The sequence below is a fragment of the Chanodichthys erythropterus genome, chromosome 18 (assembly GCF_024489055.1).
Source record: "Chanodichthys erythropterus isolate Z2021 chromosome 18, ASM2448905v1, whole genome shotgun sequence".
NCBI classification, from domain to species: Eukaryota; Metazoa; Chordata; class Actinopteri; order Cypriniformes; family Xenocyprididae; genus Chanodichthys; species Chanodichthys erythropterus.
The window spans coordinates 25,706,257-25,730,076 of record NC_090238.1 but is presented as its reverse complement, the minus strand read 5'-3'; the positions used below and the strand labels follow the sequence as shown (position 1 = coordinate 25,730,076).

Sequence of the window (23,820 nt, the reverse complement as noted above, 5' to 3'; positions counted from 1 at the left end):
AAACCATTGTACTAAGCTAAAACAAAAACAAAGCTTTTCTTGTTGTTATAGAGTGGGGGAAAATGCCCCCCTTGGGTAAAACACCCCCCAACTGTTTTTTTCCCAAAATAACCACTGTATTGAGTCAAGATACATTTTTGTTATTGTTATGGACTATGTTGACAAGAGTGAAGTGCAAACCCGATTCCAAAAAAGTTGGAACACTGTACAAATTGTGAATAAAAACAGAATGCAATGATGTGGAAGTTTCAAATTTCAATATTTTATTCAGAACACAACATAGATGACATATCAAATGTTTAAACTGAGAAAATGTATAATTTTAAGGGAAAAATAAGTTGATTTTAAATTTCATGGCATCAACACATCTCAAAAAAGTTGGGACAAGGCCATGTTTACCACTGTGTAGCATCCCCTCTTCTTTTATAACAGTCTGCAAATGTCTGGGGACTGAGGAGACAAGTTGCTCAAGTTTAGGAATAGGAATGTTGTCCCATTCTTGTCTAATAGAGGCTTCTAGTTGCTCAACTGTCTTAGGAAGATGCGACAAAGAAGAACTCTTTATGATGCGCCAAATGTTTTCTATGGGTGAAAGATCTGGACTGCAGGCTGGCCATTTCAGTACCCGGATCCTTCTTCTACGCAGCCATGATGTTGTAATTGATGCAGTATGTGGTCTGGCATTGTCATGTTGGAAAATGCAAGGTCTTCCCTGAAAGAGACGACATCTGGATGGGAGCATATGTTGTTCTAGAACTTGGATTATACCTTTCAGCATTGATGGTGCCTTTCCAGATGTGTAAGCTGCCCATTCCACACGCACTCATACAACCCCATACCATCAGAGATGCAGGCTTCTGAACTGAGCGCTGATAACAACTTGGGTTGTCCTTGTCCTCTTTAGTCCAGATGACACAGCCTCCCAGTTTTCCAAAAGGAACTTCAAATTTTGATTCGTCTGACCACAGAACAGTTTTCCATTTTGCCACAGTCCATTTTAAATGAGCCTTGGCCCAGAGAAAATGCCTGGGGTTCTGGATCATGTTTAGATATGGCTTCTTTTTTGACCTATAGAGTTTTAGCCGGCAACGGCGAATGGCACGGTGGATTGTGTTCACCGACAATGTTTTCTGGAAGTATTTCTGAGCCCATGCTGTGATTTCCATTACAGTAGCATTCCTGTATGTGATGCAGTGCCGTCTAAGGGCCCGAAGATCACGGGCATCCAGTATGGTTTTCCGGCCTTGACCCTTATGCACAGAGATTGTTCCAGATTCTCTGAATCTTTGGATGATATTATGAACTGTAGATGATAACTTCAAACTCTTTGCAATTTTTGGAATGTGTCTCATGAAATCCAAAATGATCCAATATTTGGCATGACATTTCAAAATGTCTCACTTTCAACATTTGATATGTTATCGATATTCTATTGTGAATAAAATATAAGTTTATGAGATTTGTAAATTATTGCATTCCTTTTTTATTCACAATTTGTACAGTGTCCCAACTTTTTTGGAATCAGGTTTGTAGAAGTATTTACTGTAAAGCTTTCACTGGCAACGTACTTGAGAGAAAACGGATTTCACGTTAAGTGATCTAATTTTCAGCAGTAAGAAAATAAGTGTTTTAAAGCTTGATGTTTTGCAGAACATCACAGTTATATATAATATGAGAATAGTAAGGCCTGTAGTTAGGAAGTACATGTAATTTAAGGAAAATATATTTATATTTTTAGAACGACAATTTTTTTTTTCAAACACTGTCTGCGGGTTAAAACGCCCCCTTCTCACTATCATAATTAATGTAGTTACTCTATTCTGATCATCAAATCCTTTGTTTTTACATCAAATGTAATCTAACTAGGTGGTTAAATAAAAATATTTGAACTTTATATTTAAAAATTACGTCAAGTTAGCATCAGCTAGCTAGTTAGCTACCATCAGCTAACTATACTTTTCAATTCTCTATTATGATTGTGTAATTTATAATTATTGGTTATGGTTAAGACTTCATTAATGATTTAGTTTATTTTAGTTGTGGTGGTAATAATAGGCTTGTAGTAGATTTTGCTGTAAATGTATAAAGCAGATTTATAATCAGATTTATAGCACATGTATAAAGCAGTTTTGACCGAGTGGGGGCATTTTATCCCTCCTGTGGTGTAAAGCACCCCCTTGGTACAAATTTATTTTTTGCTAAAAATCTAATAACATGAAAACTCTGGACATTTTTCATACTTGGTTTATAACTTATGTAATTGTCACTAAAACTATGATAACTATTCTGGACACATTTAACTTTTGTTACATAGAAAAAGATTACAAAGTCCTTAAGTGGGCTACCCTACTTAAAATAAAATGAAACTTTAGCTGAAATAAAATATAAAAAAAACTAATTTTATTTCAGTTAACGTTAGTTGCAAGGCAACATTTCTCATTTTGATTTCGTTTTGATTTTTGAAACAAATATCGGAAACTAAAACTGAAATAAAAATTAATAAAACTATACATAGGCTAAAAAATATAGTTTTCTCGATTTTAAATCAATTTTTATTTTTATTTTAAATCACAAGAATCGATCTTTTAGTCTATCCTGTTTTCAGTTGATGAATGAACGGAACGTTTTAGCGTGCCTTCTATCCAATATTGCAATAAACTTGGCTGCTTTTGATATGAAGCAAGATACAGATTTAAAATTGTGTCCATTTTATTTACGAAATTCATAAGCGAAGCAGCAGCACAAAGCGCAGCCTCAGGTGAACGGATCATTTCCTCCAGTTAACTTCTAGTTACAGCGCGAAATAAACATGAATGAACATCAGAAGGTAGGCCTAGGTTAAAATATACAGTACAACTTACCAATATCCGTATCATTTCTCATTCTATCAGCTCAATCAGTGTTTCAACCACGGAAAAACAAATAAAACGGCTTGTAAACAATATGTCACATAACGTTACATTTACCTCAGAGCCATTCAGTGACCATAAACTGGTTAGTCAGTTAGAGAAATTTGCCATGTAGTGTACCTGAAATATATAGAATCACTCTAATCAAATTGCAGCTTGTGAATCGAAATTGGCACTATTCACGAGATCTTCGCTCCTGCCTCAGCTGTTGCTCCTCTTTAATGGGCTTTTGGTGCCATTAACCAAAATGTCAAACACTGATTACCTTGTGAAATATTTATCTTTTTATAAATGTTTTGCTATATAATTCTGAAGTTAAAATGAGGAAAACTGTAGGGTGGTTGGTGCCATTATATTTACATATTGTCTTTATTTAATTTTCTCTTGTTTTTGGTTTACGAGAGAGTTATTTTCTTATTCTTCAAAATTCAAAAGTTAGATTCTTTCCCTTTTAGGCAATGCATAATTTTTTTATTGTGGCCTTTCCTCTTCCAGAAGTATTTTATAATTGACTTAATATTTTTATTTGTGTGTGTTTGGTGTACTGGGAGGAGAGAAGGAATCTCCAGCAACCCTTTTACTACTTCTCCCCAACCCTAAACAGTGGAGGATGTAATACAAAAATAACAATAAAAGTGTCAACACTCCACAAGCCTCAGAGACAGAGATAAAGCGAAATAGGATCATTAACCTCGGTTTTATTGAATTCACACAATGACCTCACGCTCAACATGAAGCATCTGTCCACATGACTCACTAGTTGCCTGGAGTGTCCTAGTCTGTTGTTATTTATTGTAATATTAAGATAATACAGACAGTGAATGTATTTCATATTATTATTATCATCATCAACATCTTATATAACCATTAAGAGCACATAAACTAACATAAAAAGACAGCTAAAGTCTTCCAGAGTCACTGGGTTTCCTCATCAATCCATGAGGACTGACACTCTTTTGTGACTCCGTTAAGGGCCTACGCTGACTTTCTGATTCAGGAGGGCTCTCGGCCTTCCCCTCTGGGGCGCTTTCACTTGCATTATCTTCCATCTCTACCGGCTCATCCTTCCTAAAGCCGTCCACATTGAGCTGCACATCACCAGGCCCGGCCAATGGCACAGGAGGGGTGTGCCTGTGTGCTGATGTGGGTCTGAGGCAGTAGAAAAGAGCCTGCAAGTCCTTCCGGAACTTAGAGCTCATGCCAATGTAGATAAACGGATTGTAGAAACTTGCTGACTTGGCGAAGAGGCTTGCCAGGATGCCGTTGAGTGGGGGTATTTGGTAACCCCAGGCAGACCACATGGAAATGACTGCGTACGGGGACCAGGCCAACAGGAAGGCCGCACACACAATGAGGGAAACCTGGAGCGAGAAACATATGCGTGGATTTGAACCTGAGAGCACTAGTTATTTGTTGGTTGATAATGGAAATTCATAGGGCGATTGTTTTACCCGTGTGATGCTGCGCTCAATCTTTTTCTGCCTCTCGCTAACATTTCCACCGTGACTGAACTTGTGGCTGGAGTTAACTGTGCGGATGATGGACACGTAGGTGAAAACTATAATGAACAGCGGCACAAAGAAGTTGAAGAAGAAAATGCTGATGACGTAGAGCTTGAACGGAACAGAGTACAGCGCTCGTGTCCAGTCGATTTCACATGTCCCATATCTGCGAGCTGCAGAAGAAATGAAATTCAAATAAATCTCAATTTCGACTTTTAAAGATGGTAAACATCCTTATTTCAGTCCTACCTCTGTAACTGCCCCAGCCCATCAGTGGAGCTCCAGCCCAGAACAGAGAGAACAGCCAGATTGCACTTATGACCAAGCAGATATTACGCTTGTTGACGTGATGAGCTGAAGAACATGGCAGAAACACTCACATCAGCACAGCCCTCACATTGTAATCATGCTGATTTATCTAGTATTTGTGCAGCCAAGGATAAATAGCTTCTACAAAAGGAAAAATAACATAGTCCTAGATTTATTAATGATTCAAGTTTAAATGAGTTTAAAAACTAGAATTTTTACTTATATGGGAATACATCCTTGCCTAAAACGTAATTGCAGGACAGCTTTCACTGACTCCACCGCATGAGCACCTGGACTAAATACTGGGTAGCAACTATACAAAGGTTTAATAACCCAGTAGGTTCGGCCAAGGTGTAGCATACCATGCTGAGGGTGGCAACCTTTGATGTAGCGGATGACACTGATGGCTGTCAGTGTGTTGATGCTGATGAGTCCGAAGAGCAGGATTAGGAATCCATCCACCTGGCAGAGACAACGACATCTTATACATTGCAAGCAGGTCTGGCATTCTGAGGCAGTAATCGCTCCTACTTGTCTCATCACCCACTAACCAGGCCCTGGGGAACAAGCCAGCTAGATCAGGGGATAAATGGACACATGCCTGTGTACTTGGAACGACTACAAATAATTCCTCTTTTCAGCCCCTCCTGCCTCATAACACCACCTGCCAGACTGCAAAAGGGAACACGGTGATGGAGCTCTCACAGCAGATACTGTGTGATGTCCTCTAAGAGCATTCAGTGAAGGGAATCATGCTGAAAATCACTCGATCATTTGAACTTTGTAACTGAATTCATCTGGAGGATCTCAAATAAAATTACGTCATTCCAAACATATATGACTTTATTTTCTCTGCAGAACATAAAAGATATTTTGAAGAATGTTTTTGTCCATACAATGATAGCAGGTGGGGTTCAAAACAACAGTGGACCCCTTTCACTGAGGAAGAACTTCTTTTATGCTCCACAGAATAAAGAAAGTCATAAAGGTTTTAAGTGGCATGAGGATGAGTATCATCCTCTTACCTTGCAAGTCCAAAATGTCTTTATAAGATAGCCTTCATCCCTGAACACGTCGAAAACTTCAAGGATTCCTCGAGAGTATCCAAAAATAGCAATGCTGGCATCAGAAATGGCAAGGTTGAGAGTCAAGAAATCCTGTGGTTCGAGTGACTTTCTTTGCTTGGTTAAAAGTAATATTACGACCCCATTTCCAATCCAAGAGAGCCATCCTATCACAGAAGAAATATAAAATTCACCTATTTTTTTCCTCAAGACATATTTGAATGTAGTGAAGCTCAAGAAGAAACAAACCATATTAAGGTATAAAGAATTCAAAATGATTAGACCAAAATAATTACCTAGTATTACCAAATAGACACCGATAGCTGTTTCTCCTCCATTCGACACTCGGTAGACTGTGACATTTGAGGGAAGAACATTGTGGATGTCCATCTTCCATGAAAAACTTTAGATTGGACTCCTCTCAGAGTGATATTTGCTAGGGTTCACGGTCTTGCTTTCTTCATTGGTGGAAGCTAAGCACATCCAGCAGACATACACAGGCCACCCAGACTAGACCGAATGCCCTCGATCTAAACTCAAGCAAACATTTGAACTGTAACAGAGCACCTGTGTTGATCAAGACTAGGTGTAATCTCCTTATCTTGTTAAAGACTTTAGAGACTGAGATTTTTGGTACAGTTCTTGTCAGTCACCACTTAAGGCATTTACCTCAGCTCGTGAACTCACCCGACGTCAATAAGCCCGTGATGAGGATATCTACATCTACATCTGATCACCCAAAGTGGACTCAAACAAAGTAAACAAAGCGTAATTGGTGCGTAAGACTGTTAAACTTTATTGTCGGTAACCTTTAGTATTGAATTAAATAGTATAGGAAAACAGTATAAAGTACATGGAATATGAGTGATTCTGAAGTTAGAGAGGTTTTAATGAAGTACAACTGAAGAAATCTCAATTCCGGTTTCGAGAAGGGTGGATAACTGGACTTCAAATCTCCTCCTATTTCTGACCAAGCAGGGAGAGCTGTGGAGAAATGAATGGGTTTAGTCCTAAAAGCTCTGATAGTGCAACATCACATTAACACTTAAACAAAAGTAGGATTACTACTGAATCATTGTTCAGCATACAATCAGTGTCATATAAGTTCACAGCTACAGAATGAATTTGTAGAAGCGAGACACGAAACCCTCCCCGTATTTTCGCTCAGAGCAAAGCGGTAAAAGTATATTAAGAAATTGATGTGGAAAAAAAAAAACTGGGCTAAATGTTTAAAAAATATTTACATAGGGAAAGGCACGTTATGACTTGATGTCAACTTTGTTAAGACAAAGTACTACGTAGATTTGCTTCAAGCAGCAAAAAGCATTCCAAGACACTCAAAGCAGTGTTGTTTCCTCCAACTCTGGGATAATCGGTTGGATTTTTGAGCATTGGATCGTGGAGTAGTTGATTTTTCATGAAATTCTGTCCTTGTATGCAAAAATGTGTTGATGAATTTGGACTTTTAACTGAAGTGTGACGCAAATTGGGTGACCTGACATCTTGGATGTTGCATGTAAATGTCCTGTTTTTTATAACATGCACTTCCTATCAGTTTATGCTGTAGAGGAAGTGATCATACCTGTTTAATGAACTGGGCAGCATTGAAAAGCTCACTACAGCCATAAAGAACCCGCTTCCCTTGCTTGGCCTGAAGAAAAAAATATCATTACACTCATCTTTATAAGCAAACCAAGTTCTTGTAGCACATTTTACAAGTCAAAATGGGCACAGCCATACCTTTGTATAGTCAACAAGATTCTGATACTCTATGTAATTGCCTCCGCCAACAACAAAGACGATGGCCTGTGAAATGAAAATCTATCATCAGCTCTGTCATCAGCACTGTACAAATGCTTTGTATTAAATAAAACCCTGCAATATTTCAAGTGGCCCTCCTACAGACGTGAGCTCAGACACTTTGGGCTTCCAACTCACTTTGTCATTAGCAGGGCCTAATCTCCACTAGGAACAGAAGGCTATCTGTAATTAACCCTGCCAGGTTATAACACATGGGCACCAAACCATGAAGATACCCTATCAACATCCACATGGTGCAAGATCATGATCATCAGATATCACCATTGCTTTTTATACTCACCTCTTGAAAAGGGTTCTTGTTCCTTGGAATGGAGCTGAGGGAGTTAAACAGTTAGGATTAATTTATCATCACAGACAGAGAGCGAAAATAGCCAATATTTGTGGAAAAAAACTACAGATCTCCTTATATTCTAAATATTTTCAGTGGAAAGTTCCAGCTCTGGCAAGGATGTGCAGATCCGTTATTTACCTAACTTCAATACTGCCTTATGTATATGTAATAAAGACACAAGCAATTTAGAATTCCTCCATGGATCAAATGCCTTTAACATAATATTTGAATACAGTGGGACCAAGTCAAACACAGAGATGTATCATTTGAAAATCCAAGGAGCCTAGTCTTCATCTTCAGTGTCCTACCTCTCGCTTCCGCGAAGCATCTTGGGATCGAAGTATCTGTAGTCATCAGTCTCCTATAAAAATCACAACACCTAACATTAGAGATTACAGAGCACGTAAGTAAATTAGGGATGAAATAACACTCAGCGCACCCTCCCCACATCACCATCTCCTAAAAACCACCTCATCTATCTACATTAAATGCTTATCAAGATCTAATGCTTGCCAGCAACCATTCGTCTGAGAACCAGAAGCCTCAAACAGTAAAATGTCCTCCAGTTTGACTAAAAAAGCAAGATTATCGTCTCTCTGCTTTGAAGAGTCCCGACACAAATTGAGGAGAACTGTCTCTGAGGCAGGGGCCAACGGCCTCCTACTTCCTCATCCTCTGTATCGGATGGGCCAAGCCTGTCTCTTCCCCCACGGGACCTCAGTCAGCCCGGCCTGGCAGGCCTGGCGCTCTGATGCATACTTCATTCTGGGAAGAAATACTTTGCCGTCAACTCACTGAAAGAAGAGCCCCACTCCGCTTGAAAATGGTAAAATGCTCTAGATTTTTCTGCTATCAGTTTACCCTAACTGGGTAGCAAAGCTTTGTATTAATAGCCGAACATACTACTGAAACCTGGTCGCACAGGCCCATCTGCAAGGACTATCTGACGAGCGGCGGAGGCAGGAGATTCTGAAGTGCTCAGCTGCCCAGCTTCTCCAACAACAGGCGTATTATGCAGGGCACTGAAATTCCAGTAGCTGAGAAAATTTTAATACGGTTATGTTCAATGCAGGTTTATGGGCAGTGAAGGGAAAGCATTTCCAGTCGGTAACGGGATACAGAAATCTGTCCACCCCAGCTTTTAAGAACGAGAAGATCAGAGAGACCCTGAAGGAAATAAGGTCTTTCAGAAGGAAATAAGGTCTTTATGTCAAGGTACGAAAGAGAAGGCCAGTTACACAAGCAAATGATTTCAAGAGCTTATATGTCAGATAGCTGTCTCCATTACAACATTTTATATTTAAAACTCATCGGGATAGTTCTTGGAAGTGTGCTTAGGGAGAATTCAAGATGTCTAAAAAGAGAGGAGTCCTATTATGAGGGTGCTGTCAAAGATTTGCCACATCATATCCTTTGTGGTAATTCCACATTTATTAAAAAAAAAGCATAAATCATTCCCCCCACACTGTCCTGGAAGCTAGTTGATTTCAAAGCATCAGGAGACATTTTCAAAGCAGATTTTTCCTTCAAGGTGATCCAACAATAACTTGAAAACCGCCAGTGTGTTCAAATACCTGATGCTTCATATACAGACATTTTGCAGACAATGAGATCCTTAAGTGCGTAGCAGAACACAATACAATTAATCGCTGAAATAGTTTCTGTACAGACGCCCCCTAGTGCTGTGCACCTAAGGGGTTTGCACCTCTGTTCCACCTCACAAAGGTGAAAAGCCCAAATGCATTGATTCCAAATCCCTTAGCCCTAGAAACTAAATACATCATGCTTTGGGTTTGCTCACTAGAAACTCGCTGCCTCTCTCTCTCTCTCTCCGCAGGTGTTCCCCTGGTTCAGACAGTCGCATTAACCGTGCAGCTCAGATTGCTTGGATTGAAGTCTCTGCACACTCAAAGAGCCTCTTCAGTGCCCCATCAGAGCAAATTCAGTGTCCCATAGCGCTGCAGTGTCATATGTATTAATCCGCAGTGGGAGGTAAAGCAGTCAACTGTGGTGATACACAATAACAAGTGTGTATACTGACTGGACACAATGGTCTTTAAAGATTTTTGGATTTAGACTTTAAGCTAACAATCGGACAGATGATTAATTACAATAAGCTGATGATTAATTACTACATATTTCATACTAATATAGCAGCAAAATATGTTGAATATTTGTGCTTATGAGGGAGAAGTTAAAACGATGTAGGGAAAAGGGAAAAACAGAGCACTCACCGGGTTTGACTTCATTTCCATCAAATTGTCCAAGATGCGAGTAACTGGCAAGTTCTATATGAGACAAAAAAAAAAAAAGAATAAAAATAAACTCAAACTCTGGGGGCTCAAGCCCCTGCCCTTTTTCATAATCAAAAGTGCTTCTCTCTACAAGTATCTCTACAATAATATTGAGGTCAACAAAACAAAATGCACTTGAATTATAAACAATATAGCAATGTATACAAAACAGTAACAAAATGCTCAAAAATTCCCATTTATTTTTTACATATCTGCCGCCAGAGACATCATTGCCATAATGCGTTGCTAAAGGTTTGCGTCTTGCTTCGGACTTAACTGACAGACTGGCATTGCTTGCGAACCACTATTTATTGTATTCAATCACATTTCTTTTTGTTGTAATTATTTTGCTCACTGTAAAAAAACAAAATGCAAGGCGTTTAGGTTAGTAGTTACACATTCATAACTGTGTCTAGAACAAAAGCGGCTGAGAACCTTGGACCATATATGGCTCTCTCTCAATGATTATTGAGTCTGTTCAAATAAAAATCCACATTGATCCACAACTTAAAAAAATATTACATGATTTATAAATGTCAGTTACTCAGTTTGTCATGTATAATACATCAACCAATCGTTGTGTGACAATGTGAAGTGAAGTAGTTATTTCCCAGTCTTGTTCATCATAAATTGGTTGAAAACTATATTAGCAACTGTCTGTTTTCAGCTCTTAACAAAGGTGAATAGAAAAGAATAGGACAGAAGAATTTGAATTTGTGGATCTGCAGTTTATTTCAAATTCTTAAAAATCAGAAGTGAATCGACTCCAAAGCACTCTGCAAAACTATGCAGCCCCAGAAGTGCATTAATATAAGTAGTGTTCCATTTATTGTAATTTATGTAATGTATATTAATTTACCATTTGATGAAACTATCATAGTTGGTTAAATTAAGTCCAAGTGCCACTATTGCCCTATTATGTGAAATGTAGGCTATTAAAATGGTGACGTGAAATGGCCTGTATATATGAAATGATCATATAGGAATTATAGTAGTGATAGATGCCCCCCTCAGATCCCCTGTCTCTTAAGAACTTTCTACATGTCCCTGTTAAAAACACACAAGTCCTCAATAAGAGGCAAAATTTGAGGTGGAAATCATAAAATTTAGCTCATGGTAGTCGTTGCAGATATGGATGGCTTGTTAATTCTTTTTTTCTTAAGTGTAAGTGGTAATAAATACTCACATGTTGTTTCAGGACCAGATTTTTCACCCCCTCCATCACAAACTGGGAGCCAGTGTTCATCACCCTCGAGAACAGTCTGAAAAAAAGACAGGTGCATTAAAAACACATCAGCAAAAGGATTCACATTTTGAGAATTAAATTTGGTGTAGCCTCATACCCCATTGGTTTCACTCCACTGCTCCCGTAATTGGCTGGCGTTGCAGCCATCTTGGTGAAAGCTCTGGAAAATAGGTCATATTAGTTTGCAACACTACAGTTCTCATCTTTCTGCTGAATTTAATGTAGTAACTAGGCAAATGTGACAGCGTGTTATGGTGTGTTTGTTGACCATGGCCAGAACTTACTTCCACTGCTTAATGTAGTTAAGTGGAGATAGGTCACAGCTTGCATCAACCAAGGCTTTCTTGTACTGTTCTAGATCAGCCTAAAAAAAGAACCAAATGTCTTTTTTCAACACTCGACTCTCAAAGATGAAAACAAAAATGCACCATTCAAGAGAAGCTGTTTTTATAGAATGAAGGATGACATATAGCTCACAAGCCATAAGCATCCATCAGGGTGAGGAGAAATGTTAGAGACATAGTTGTCTATACCACATGAGTGAGAGGGCCATTTTCATGTCACCAATCTAATTACAGCCTCAGAAAACAAACAACAAAATGGCTGTTTTTGAAGTTTAAGCAAATACTCAGCCAACAATAACCCATGCTGGTTCATAAGGACACAGATGAAAGAATGGATACCAGAAGACATGGGAAAATGGTTCAAACTCTTCTTTTTTGGAAAGTCAAAGCTTTTACAGCCTTCATCGATAAACATAATAGGGAATGACAGTTAGCATGGGTCAGTGTGCTTTCTCCAGGGTTGAAATGTGGTCACTTGGACATCGTCCATCCCAGCTTGGTCCCACGGTTCCGTCCCCTCGCGTCGGAAGTGTACACAAGAACTCAAAACTTTCATTTGTATGGCCGTTTAAGTAACATCCCACAGAAAAAGAGATCTTGCCATTAGCTGAACAATCCTGCTTTATCAAGGTACAAGAGTAATAACACTTGGCTGTGGCATCAAAGGGTGTCAGAGATCCTCAAATCTGCGCTGCATGTGTCCCAAAGAACAACAAGCCTTTTGAAGACAGCTTCTGAAAGTACAGTTTAAGAACCCGGGCCGAGCTTCATAGGGAATGGACAGAATGTTTTTGGCTCCATGTGTCCCCAAACAATGAAGTCCATGCATTTGCCACTGATTATAATAAATCGTGGTGTTACCGAAAGTGCACATCAGGGTAGCCCACCACAGACATCCTCAAACCTACGTTTTAGGATTATTTATCTAGTACTCTTAAAAGGAGTATCCTTGGTTCAGAACAAGTTAAGCTCAGTTGACACGGTTTGTAGCATAAAGTTGATACCACAAAAATTAAATTTTTACTTGTTCTGATTTTTCTTTAAGAAGAAAAAAATAAATGAAAAAAAAAAAAAAAGATACACTGATCTGGATTGCAGTGATGCACTATGGAAATGAAAGGCGAATCTATAAATATTAAAATACCTATTGTTTCAATAGTACACACACATTGTAAACAATATTGCATACATAAATTATGACCAAATTGCTTAACCTTTTCTGTGTAAAGTTACAGTATATCCAAATTCCAACTTCACCGCTCAAATAATACACTATTTCAAACAGAAAAATTAATTTAAGTGTTTCCACACAAAAGTAAGCCTCACAAATTGCTTTCGTTGTATGGTAATCAATATTATGCTGTCACTAAACTTAACTTGTACTGCACCCAGATTGTTCTTTTAAGGTTGCTATGATCTGTGAAGTTTCTTTCGGGATATAGTTTATTATGATAACTACTTGATCATGACTGTGGTGGTGTGGGGCCTTACCTCAGATGGGGGCTGCTGGGAAGTGATGTAGTAGATCAGAAACAACCTCATCTTATCCTCTGCTGTTCCAGCTACCAATAAGAACAACATTTATACAGTCATTATGCAAATGCTTACAGTTACTTTAAATTGAGTTGTAAGGGTTTTTTTTGTTCCCTCCAATAGCGAAACATGATTGGTAAATCAAAGATTGTGCTCATCGGAACAATAAAGCATTGTGTATCACTTGAAAAAATATCTGATCACTATCATTATATTTAGTGGCCATTCCTGTGTACTCATAAGAAAACCCATGAACCAACAGAGGACCCTGTGGAGATCAAGAAACGGTGTCCTCTTGAAACCTCACAATGCTGGCAGGAGAGAAAACAAATCCCGTCCTGTGGTAGCATCACAGAGAGCCTTTAAAGCAGGCCGCTTACCCCTAGGGATGTGATGCATTTCAGTCCGCTAAGATGGAAAAATGACTGGATGAGGGGTGGGACAGGCTCTCATTAGGGGAAGGGGGTATGAGTTACTCATTCAATTAGTTTCGTTTGATCTCTCAGGATGGGGCTGTTCTTGTTAAAACAAAATTTTATGACAGTAAGGCAGTATGCCATGCTTTGAGGGATATAGTGGTGTTTGGATTACGGTCAAACTCAAAGACCAGCTGAGAAGTCAAGGCTTATTGAAGCAATAAGCCACTTGAGGCCAAGCGTTACAGAGATTTTACCACAATTATGGGGTGTTGTCAGGCAGAATGTGTAGTTTGTCATGGTTGCCAAGCCACATATTAATCAAAGATCTTATTATTGTCATCATCATTATTATTACTATTACCTAGCATTATTATTATTGGTTTGTAGCAACTTGTGCCAGTAGCATAAAATTCAACTGATGTGCAGTCACAGATATGCATATTTTACAATGGCTTTGAGCAGGGCTCATCCAATCAGATATTAGAGAACCGCAAGGTTATTTATTTGCATGACAGTTCACATGGGGAGTTTGTGTTTATATAATATGCATGTGTGTACTGTGAATATTATAAATATACACACATACATGTATATATTTAAGAAATATTTACATGTATATAATTAGATATCATTTATATTATATATAATATTTCATATATAAATATAACTTTGTTAAATATATACATGCATGTGTGTGTGATAAGAATATACAGTACACATACATATTATGTAAATACAAATGTTTATTTTGGATGCAATTAATTGCGACTAAATGTTTGACCACTAAAGTTGGGGACAGGTTTAAGGTTTAGGGTAAGGGAAGGGTCAACAGTGTAATTATAGATGTCATTACAGAAATTATTGTAGAGAATTAATAATTACATGCAAGTATTTTTAAGTACAACATAAAACATGCACATACACAATAAGTGTATTATATTTGATTATTTTTGTTACTACATAGTAGTTAAAGACGCCTAATATAAAAGGGGACCAAAATTATTATTACAAAAAAAAATATATATATAATATATATATATATATATATATATATATATATATATATATATGATCAAAACCATCCAACCAAAATGCAACCATAAAGCTTATTATTATAATATGAATGTTACATGTTAATAAATGATCATAGATGAGTTCATGTGGCGCAGCATTTACTGCCAACCAAGTCGCTCTGAGCCACTAAAAACACTAAATCACGAGCTCCTCAAGTGTAAAAGAGCACAGTGCTGCACTACACTCTGAAATACCCAGTGCATATGTTTAATTACATCACAGCCTTTGCGATTTGATAAGTAATATTGCTATTTCAGATAAATTGTCCAGCCCTACAGTAATCTTTACCAGCACGATAATATGCAGAGCAGAAAAGGTCTAAAAAATTACAAGCTTTGATAATAAGACAAGCTTTCATTACCCCACCTCCCCGCATAAAACTAATCCAATCCAAATAGGGCTTAAGGTTCATTATCACAGATCTGAGATGGAACTGATGAGACTATTAACCTTGAATATGTATCACAAGCAAGACTCACCATCAGGATCACTGATAATGTCCAGCAGGGATTTATCGAGCGTGGACTTGCTCATGAGCTTCTCCTCGTACTCGAAGTACACATCAAGCTTACGGCTCTAAAGACAGACAGGCAAATTTAGAAGAAAAATATGCAACTCTACCTCACAGAAATAACATAATGTGCTGAGAAAATGTAACCTAAGAGATGAAAAACATTTTTCTCATTGAACACTGACCTTGATGTGGTCCAAAACCGCTGTGGCAACATTGGTGTGGAGGTCAATCAGTCTCTTTTTTTCCAGGAGCTCAGGAAGAGAACTGTTTAGAGAGAGAAGAGCACGCTGTTATCCTACTCTATACGCGTAGGGTCAGGCAGGGGTACAGCGGTAGGCCCTTAGTGAGTGCAATGACTAATACATATGTATAACAGCTCTTGTGAAATATGAGACAAGTTCTGAATGTAATTAGATTATATTAGGGTATATTTCATATACATCAAACTGAAATATTTAAATATGTAAACTTTGTGAATTTATGAAAAAATCAAAGTCCAAATAAAAATAGAACAACAGTTTTAAAAAGTGATTTTTCTCCATTATTTACAACAGGATCTGTATTTTCATGGGTCTAAAAAAAGATTTTTGTTATAAGAAACAATAAAAAAAAGTTGTGCATGAAAACCACTCCTCTCCTGGTAAAAAATTAACTTGATTTTCAAAAGTCAACAAATTTGTGACCGCTGAATTTAACATTTTTGACAAGCTAAACATGTCAGTCTCTGAGTAACAGGTAATTTATTTAAGCCACGAAATAAACTTCATTCCGTATAACAAGTATAACAAACTATGCAAAAAGCATTTTGAATGTCTCCAGCATGTTTTATAAATTAGTTCACTTCTTACGCACATTATCACGTGTGTGAAAAAATAAGGGTGGCTGTCGGATGGAATAATAGATCTAGGGCTGCAACGATTAATCGCGATTAATCGTTTGCAAAATAAAAGTCTGTGTTTATGTAATATATATTTGTGTGTTCTGTGTATAATAATTATGTATAAATAAATAAACACACATACAGGTATAAAGTTTAGAAATATATGCATGTATTATAAATATATATATTTATTTATATTTTATATTATATATAAACAAATATTTTATGTATAAATATAACATTTTTCTTAAATATATACCTGTATGTGTGTGTATTTATATATACATAATTATAATACACAGAACACACACATATATATTACGTAAACACGGACTTTTATTTTGCAAACGATTAATCGCGATTAATCGTTGCAGCCCTAATTAGATCTAAAAACATTGACATAACACAATCATGGGCATCAATCACTTTCCTGAAAACTTGCTGGCTAAGAAATAAATAATTATTACCTTACGATCCATCTGTTTTCAAATTCATATAATTTGAATATCACATAACATCATAACATCATAACATCAATGTCTGTCAAAAAAATTGCGTGCATAACACACGTCAGTTTGTTATGCACAGTGAGTACATGAATATCGTATGTTTTGAATGCGTCATAAAAAAGAAGGAGTAAATGCGGTCTGTCAGAGACGTTAACATGCAAAATACATTAATGTGCATTATAAAATGTAGTTTGATTGGCTGTGGAGGTGAAGACAACTCCCATGATTCCACACTCATTCACAATGTAATCAAGCTACTCCTTTGTTATTGTTTCGAATAAGCAACCTCTAGCGGAGAAAGTTACATACTCTGCCTTTAATAATTAACATTCAATACATCATACTGGTCCTTTATGCAAAAATACACAATTACTAGTATGAAGAACTTCTTACCTGACAGCTGAGGTAAGTTTGGCAGTGTTATCTGACAACATACTAATGGCTCCATCATCCTCCCCTTCTAAGCCCTTTGAAGAAAATCACATTTATCTGTGTTAACCATCACGCAATAATTCCTTCATATATAATTTATCATCGGCCTTATCAACCTACCATGATGCTCTTGAGGCGTTTAACCTCATCCTCTTGGGCTCGATATGTATCCAGTTCCTCCTGCACGGCTTCTGCAACCTCAGGGAATGGACTGAAATAGTTCATTAGAGAAATAGAGAAATCAATTAAATGCTTTTCTGCAGAGGAGGCTAAAATAAGTGTCATTAAGCTGTTAATAAATCTGTATAAACTGTTGGATACAGTTCTGAAAGCAGGAATGAAACTAAAACAGTTTTCAAAACATCGAACTGATGCAATTTTGCAAAAATTAACAACATTGGCAAATGTTCTTAAATATTAACGAATACTAAGACATCTGACAAACCAGTTAAGTGAATTATGAAAACTAGGGATGCATTCCTATCAAACATTTACACGTTTGTCAGTACAGTTGGTTTATTAAATGTCCTTAAAGGGATAGTCCACCCAAGAAAATTTACTCTCATGTCCTTCCAAACCTGTATGACTTTCTTTCTACATGGAAGATACAAAATAAGATATTTTGAAGAATGTTGGTAACCAAACCATTTTGGTGCCCACTGACTTCCAAAAAATAAATAAATAAAGTCATACAAGTTTGGAATGTCATGAGGGTGAGGAAATGATGACAATTTTCATTTTTGGGTGAACTACCACTTTAATCAAAACTGGGACAGAATAAGGTCTCTGGAAACTTATTAGCAAAATGTAGAAAAGAAAAAGTAAAATGCACTTCCATCAGACACATTATTACACAGTCATCAGTTCAAAAAGACAATTTGAAAAACAATTGAAAACATTTTGTTAATGACCAATAATAACCTTAATTTGGATACATGATTTTTATCAGCAGTAGATATTTACCTTCCTTTGTGTTTTTGCCAAAATTTGTCAGCAGCAGTGAGATCATAGCTCTTCTTGTTTTTCTTTTTGGGTCGTGCTCCAGCTGGGCTGGCCTCTGACCCTTGAGACTCCTCCACACTCACGCGGTTCAGATGGAAGTCCTGATATAAGGCATATGTTAGGCAAGGTAACAGAACTGAATAAAAACATAATAAAGGACATAAGATAACATATATGCCAGCTTTTACTCTGAATAAAAAATATATAGAATAAAATCCCACAAGAGTACTGCTGCCATACAGGGAATTGGGAAAAAACATTTTTGAGGCGGTAGAATAAAAAATACCAAAATGATTAGTGATCACTGGCACAAAAAGCAACCCAGCATGGACATTCCACATTTCATGAAACCTTTTTGTCATCCATATGATAACTGCAATAACTTCATCTTTCCATATGCTGCAACTTGGAACTATTTGCAGTTTCCCTTTAGGGAAAAAAAATACATTAACACTAGTAGAAAAGGGAGTATTACTTAGGGGTCATGTAAGGTTATTTTAGGTTCTGCTCACCAGCACATCATGAATGAGAGCCTGATACGTCCATGTGTGGTGGAGAGGAGTTGCTAGATCCAGGTTACGATCGGCAAGAACAAACAGCGGCCTCTGGAAGCTGTGGGAGAGGTGGAGGGAAAGATGGGAGATTTTTTATGTGCCAATACTAAAACATGTCTCTAGAGTCTACATCTTTATTAAGATGTCCTAGTATAGTAGAGTCTGTCAGTCTATCCATCCATCCATCCTACTGTCTGTCTGGCTGTCTGTCTGTCTATCTATCTATCTATCTATCTGTCAGAGATAGAGTGACATATAGACAGACAGACAGATAGGCAAACATATAAAAAGACAGATAGATAGAGACAGAGAGACAGACAGACACAGACATATAGATAGACAGACAGAAAGATAGACTATCTATCTATCTATCTATCTATCTATCTATCTATCTATCTATCTATCTATCTGTCTGTCTGTCTGTCTGTCTGTCTGTCTGTCTGTGTCTGTCTATCTATCTATCTGTTTGTTTATATGTCTGTCTATCTGTCTGTCTATCTGTCTGTCTGTTCAGACGGACGGCTGGACGTCTGTCCGTCCATCCATCCGTCCATCCATTGTATGGGGGTGCTTTTGCTTCACCTGAACTGGCCAGAGCCCATGGTGTCTCCGGTGAACAGGCTGTTACGAGCGTCTCGCAGATTCTCTCTCAGTTTCTTGTCAAGTTTCTGTTATGAAAAAGTGTTAAAGCAACATTACTAATATTTCCAGTAGAAATTAGTTGTACAATATGTATAAAATAAATTAATCCAATAACCTGAGCGACAGATGTTAATTTTGTCTCATATTACAGTGAGACATTCTTTCGCTGAAACTAATCATCTAAAAGCTCAGCACTCTAGTGAAAGCGAGCCAAGGTTGGACTGAATCCCACATACGGAACAAAGAAGAATTCTGTACCATCAGTGAAACTGAATTAAGCGACTCTATCAGTTTACATGCTGTGCACATAGAGTACAAAATGTACAAATGCACTTCAACAAAGAGATTACGTTGGGGTTTGAAGTGGTCGTTTAAGCACAGACATTTCTTTTACACTCTATTTCTGAATTCGTAGACCTCTCTTTACAGAGCAGGAGAAGACAAAGGTGTCTCAGACTGCTCATAAAGCAAGTATAAAAGGAACATTAAAAAATAGAGAAGTGGGTCTCTTACCACGGCTACCATTTCGGCAGCATTCCCTCTTGGACATCGGATTATTGGGACAGCACCTATGATAACAGGAAAGCTCACTGTACTGCCAATAGGAGGGTGCATCAAATATCTGCTCACAGACTCCCAAGACACACAAAATCACATTTCAAAAACAACAATACAGGCTTGATAAATGCTCTTAATTTGAATAGTGAAGTTTCTGCCATATGCAATTCTAGTATTCAAGTCGTATGTAAATAGACCTAAATGACATATTCAATGCATATCTAAAAGTTTTTGTCCTTTGACCAATATACAGAACAATATTGGGAAGGTTCTGCCACCCAGTGGCACCCATGACAGTTGAGAGTAATGAGTAATGGCTGTAATGTGAGAATTATTATAAAAATTACACTTTAATTATGATTAAATATCAGTTCTTTGTAAAGTACTTCATGTACCATGAAAGAACTTTGTTTATTAGAGTTCAGATGGATTATAAAGCACTGAACATCCCCATATGAGGAAAGGATTGTGTTTTAGCACAAGATCTAGGGAGCAAGAAAAACTTGAGTTTTTTCCATTTCTGTGCTAAAGCATCTTTATAGGTGAAGTGTGTCATTTTTTGGATGTTAAAATATCTTGTCTTATGCCAGCTTAATATGTAGACAACTATAAGTAAGCCATTTGTTGTCTGATTCCCCTCAAGACTGTAAACACTGTGACTCTGTCGAGCTATAAATGCATTCACTCCGTTCACTTTAGTTAGTGGTGGGAATGCATGTTTGTTTGGCCAAACAATGGCAGACAGATGGAGTGATTGGGAACCCTGCATGGAATCATTAATCATTATTTTATGCATACATTATATTTTAATAATATAATATATTTTCATTTGGTGCTGACAGTAGCACAGAAATCTTAAAAAAAAAAAAAAAAAGCTTCTAACTCATAAGGCATTATTTACAGTGCAAAAGTTTAGGGTCAGTAAGATTTTTTTAATTAAAGGTCCTCTAAGCGATGTCACACGTTTTTAGGCCAAAACATTTTTTGTCACATACAGCAAACATCTCCTCACTATCCGCTAGCTGCCTGTCCCCTGAACACACTGTAAAAAAACGTGGTCTCTGTATTTGCCACAAGCTCCAAAAACGGACACAAAAACATACTGGTGCAGCCTGGACCACGAATCATAATAAACATGCTCCAGCCAATAACCGACAAGAATGATTTTAAATGCGTGTTCATGACTGTTTCAGGAAGCACGGAGGGGAGGAGGAGGAGGATCTAGCTAGCCTCTGTTTTGTTTGACAACATTTCGAACGTCAACAGGAAGTTACTCCACCCAGGATCACTTAGAGCACCTTTAAGAAATGAATACTTTTATTCAGCAAGGATGCATTAAATTGATCAAAAGTGACAGTTAAGACATATATAATGTTACAAAAGATTTCAGTTTCAAATAAATGCTGTTCTTTAAATTTCATATTTATCAAATAACTGTTTTCAACATTGATATTAATAAGAAATGTTTCTTGAGCAGCAAATCAGCATATTGGAATTATTTCTGAAGGATCATGTGACACAGAAGAGACTGGAGAAAATTCGGCTTTGCCATCACAGTATTAAATGAAATTTTGAAATGCATTAAAATAGAAAACTTTTAAAGTTGTAATAATATTTAACAATATTACTGTTTTTCTGTATTTTTGATCAAATAAATGCAACCTTTGTGAGCAGAAGAGACTTCTTTCAAAAACATTTTAAACATATTACTGACCCCAAACATTTGAATGGCAGTATATACGCATGAAAGAATAAACACTCTGTCATTATTTACCAAGAGTGACAAAGAAGCAGAAGAGACTGTCCACTATTGTGTCCATTATGCCCTCCATGTCTGTGTCCATGATATCTGGTTTATTGATTGCTGAGGGGACAGAAAGAGGCACTATTAATAACTTAATTCAAATTACAAATTGAATGAATAAACAAAGTCAATATTTCAAATGAGTCTAGCAGCTTACCATGATAGGAAATGTGTTCTTTGTTTTGATTGCAGAGAATGAACATATCATCTTCAAGTGTGATGAAGTTCAAATATTGATCAAATACCTGAGAAGGGACAGAACAGTCTAATATTGTCTAACTGCATAATAAAAATGAGCAGTATGTTATTTGCCCTTCTTTAGGAATTCAAGAAGCTCTAGCTGGAATTAAAAGCTCTAGCAAACTAAATTGAATTTCTAACTAACATTCACAATGAATATATGTTTTTAACTTACTTTGGTCACCTGGTTAACTGCATTAGCTGCTAGAGCAGCACTTGCTATGTCCTCCAACTTGCTTCTGGAGATTGCGGAGATGAAGTTCAAATAGTAGGACTCATATAGTTGGTTTCGGAGGTCCTGTGAAGGTGAAAATATCTATTAAGTTTGCAATAGTGTGATTCTCACAAATTGTCCTGGAATGGGACTCTCAAAAAGACTAATTCAGTTGTTTAGTGAACATATTTACTTGACATATCCTGTCGACATTCTCCTCTGTGGGCATTACAAAGTAAACAGCAGGAACATCTGGAATGGGGTCGCGATCTGAGTGCAATAAGCTAGAGGAAACAAACAAAAAGTAAACAATCATTCGAATCAATCTAAATAAAACACTGATTAAAAAAGTCTTAGAGGTCCTCACAGGTGCAGAGTGATGCCCATGTCTCGTAACTCTTTCACAGACAGCAGAGGAGATATGATGTCTTGGCCAAAGCGATCGTATATAAGAACCTAACATAATTGCAAAGGGTGAGTGTGCATGCCAATTATAACTATAAATGTGTCACTGAGCCATGTTTAGGTGGATGAGGAAACCCCTGAGTTTACACTTACCTTCCATACCGGCTCAGCTGTTGTGTTTTTCAGGGGTGGTGCATTAAAGTTAAGCATTCGCTTCAAAGCAGCTGAGGACAGAAACATCATTGAAATATATGAATATTTGAAATCACTTCTATCCCTACAAATCACAATCAGTGAATTTACTTGTTTGTATTTTAAAGGACTCTCTGCATAAAAAAATGTAATAAATACCTAGCTGCTTTGACAGAATTATACCAGAAACACGTAATTATTCAGAATTATGTATTTTATGCAATGTTCACACGCTTTCCATTGCTAAACAACCAATAATCTACTGCATATTCATAGAGACGAATAACACTTTGCATAGTAACGTTAGCAGCCGCATAGCGACTGTCAATATCCATAAATGACAATGTCAACCATAAAAATAATAACCTCAGCATAAAAACAGTACCCATGTAACATATTAACCTTGACTATACTGTACCACAAAATATTAAGCTTAATAGTTTTCGCCAAGTGAATTTAGCTAGCTTGTCAAATCAAATCAAGAGTTCCTTATGACAGGTGTAAGGAATAGTATTAGCCGTAGGTTTCATAAACGAGCTGGTTGACTGTACGTAGTCATTAAAGCACAAGTGCCTGTTTAACTAGTTTAATAGTCCATTCATCTGATGTTAACCAGCTGCTAGATGAACAACACGGTTAGCATCCATAGCTACAATGACAGGACTGTACAATTTCAGCTGTTATGTATTGGGTACTATATTATGTATTTTAAATAAATACGATTTTAAAAAATCATTAATAGCAATAATATCAACAGTACTGAGTGTTTCGGTATAAATTCAAACTTATGAACAGACCTGTCTGTTTTTCCCGGACGGAGGCCGCCATCTTTACTGTTTATGCAGTGACGACTGCGAGGGTGACGTGGCAACCGGCGAACCGCTGTCTGTGTGCAAGAACGCGCACGCTGACAGATGATCAATGGCGCAAGTTATCAGGAATATGCATTTTTGGAACATGCATATTTTGAAATGTGATGTTTTACAGACATTGTTCATTAAAAATATTCCATCCTCAATTATTTATTA

At 37.2% G+C, this 23,820-nt stretch overlaps 2 protein-coding genes across 2 annotated transcripts; both read right to left on the bottom strand.

Annotated features, from left to right (window-relative positions):
- Positions 1 to 3,605: 3,605 nt before the first annotated feature.
- opn6b (opsin 6, group member b) lies at positions 3,606 to 6,362 on the bottom strand. The gene is made up of 6 exons (XM_067367068.1): positions 6,081 to 6,362; positions 5,746 to 5,951; positions 5,083 to 5,182; positions 4,661 to 4,765; positions 4,361 to 4,584; positions 3,606 to 4,270 (listed from the first exon to the last, which is right to left on the bottom strand). The coding sequence occupies exons 1-6, from the start codon at positions 6,172 to 6,174 to the stop codon at positions 3,809 to 3,811; spliced, it is 1,191 nt and encodes a 396-aa protein (XP_067223169.1). The 5' UTR covers positions 6,175 to 6,362; the 3' UTR covers positions 3,606 to 3,808.
- Positions 6,363 to 6,546: 184 nt separating this feature from the next.
- scfd1 (sec1 family domain containing 1) lies at positions 6,547 to 23,675 on the bottom strand. The gene is made up of 25 exons (XM_067367067.1): positions 23,590 to 23,675; positions 22,754 to 22,824; positions 22,563 to 22,651; positions 22,389 to 22,479; positions 22,157 to 22,279; positions 21,899 to 21,986; positions 21,712 to 21,801; positions 19,893 to 19,948; positions 19,320 to 19,405; positions 18,696 to 18,795; positions 18,145 to 18,284; positions 17,302 to 17,392; positions 17,143 to 17,216; positions 15,543 to 15,624; positions 15,326 to 15,422; positions 13,312 to 13,382; positions 11,761 to 11,840; positions 11,574 to 11,636; positions 11,417 to 11,492; positions 10,171 to 10,224; positions 8,245 to 8,297; positions 7,886 to 7,919; positions 7,525 to 7,590; positions 7,367 to 7,435; positions 6,547 to 6,768 (listed from the first exon to the last, which is right to left on the bottom strand). The coding sequence occupies exons 1-25, from the start codon at positions 23,618 to 23,620 to the stop codon at positions 6,745 to 6,747; spliced, it is 1,899 nt and encodes a 632-aa protein (XP_067223168.1). The 5' UTR covers positions 23,621 to 23,675; the 3' UTR covers positions 6,547 to 6,744.
- Between the last annotated feature and the right edge of the window lie 145 nt (positions 23,676 to 23,820).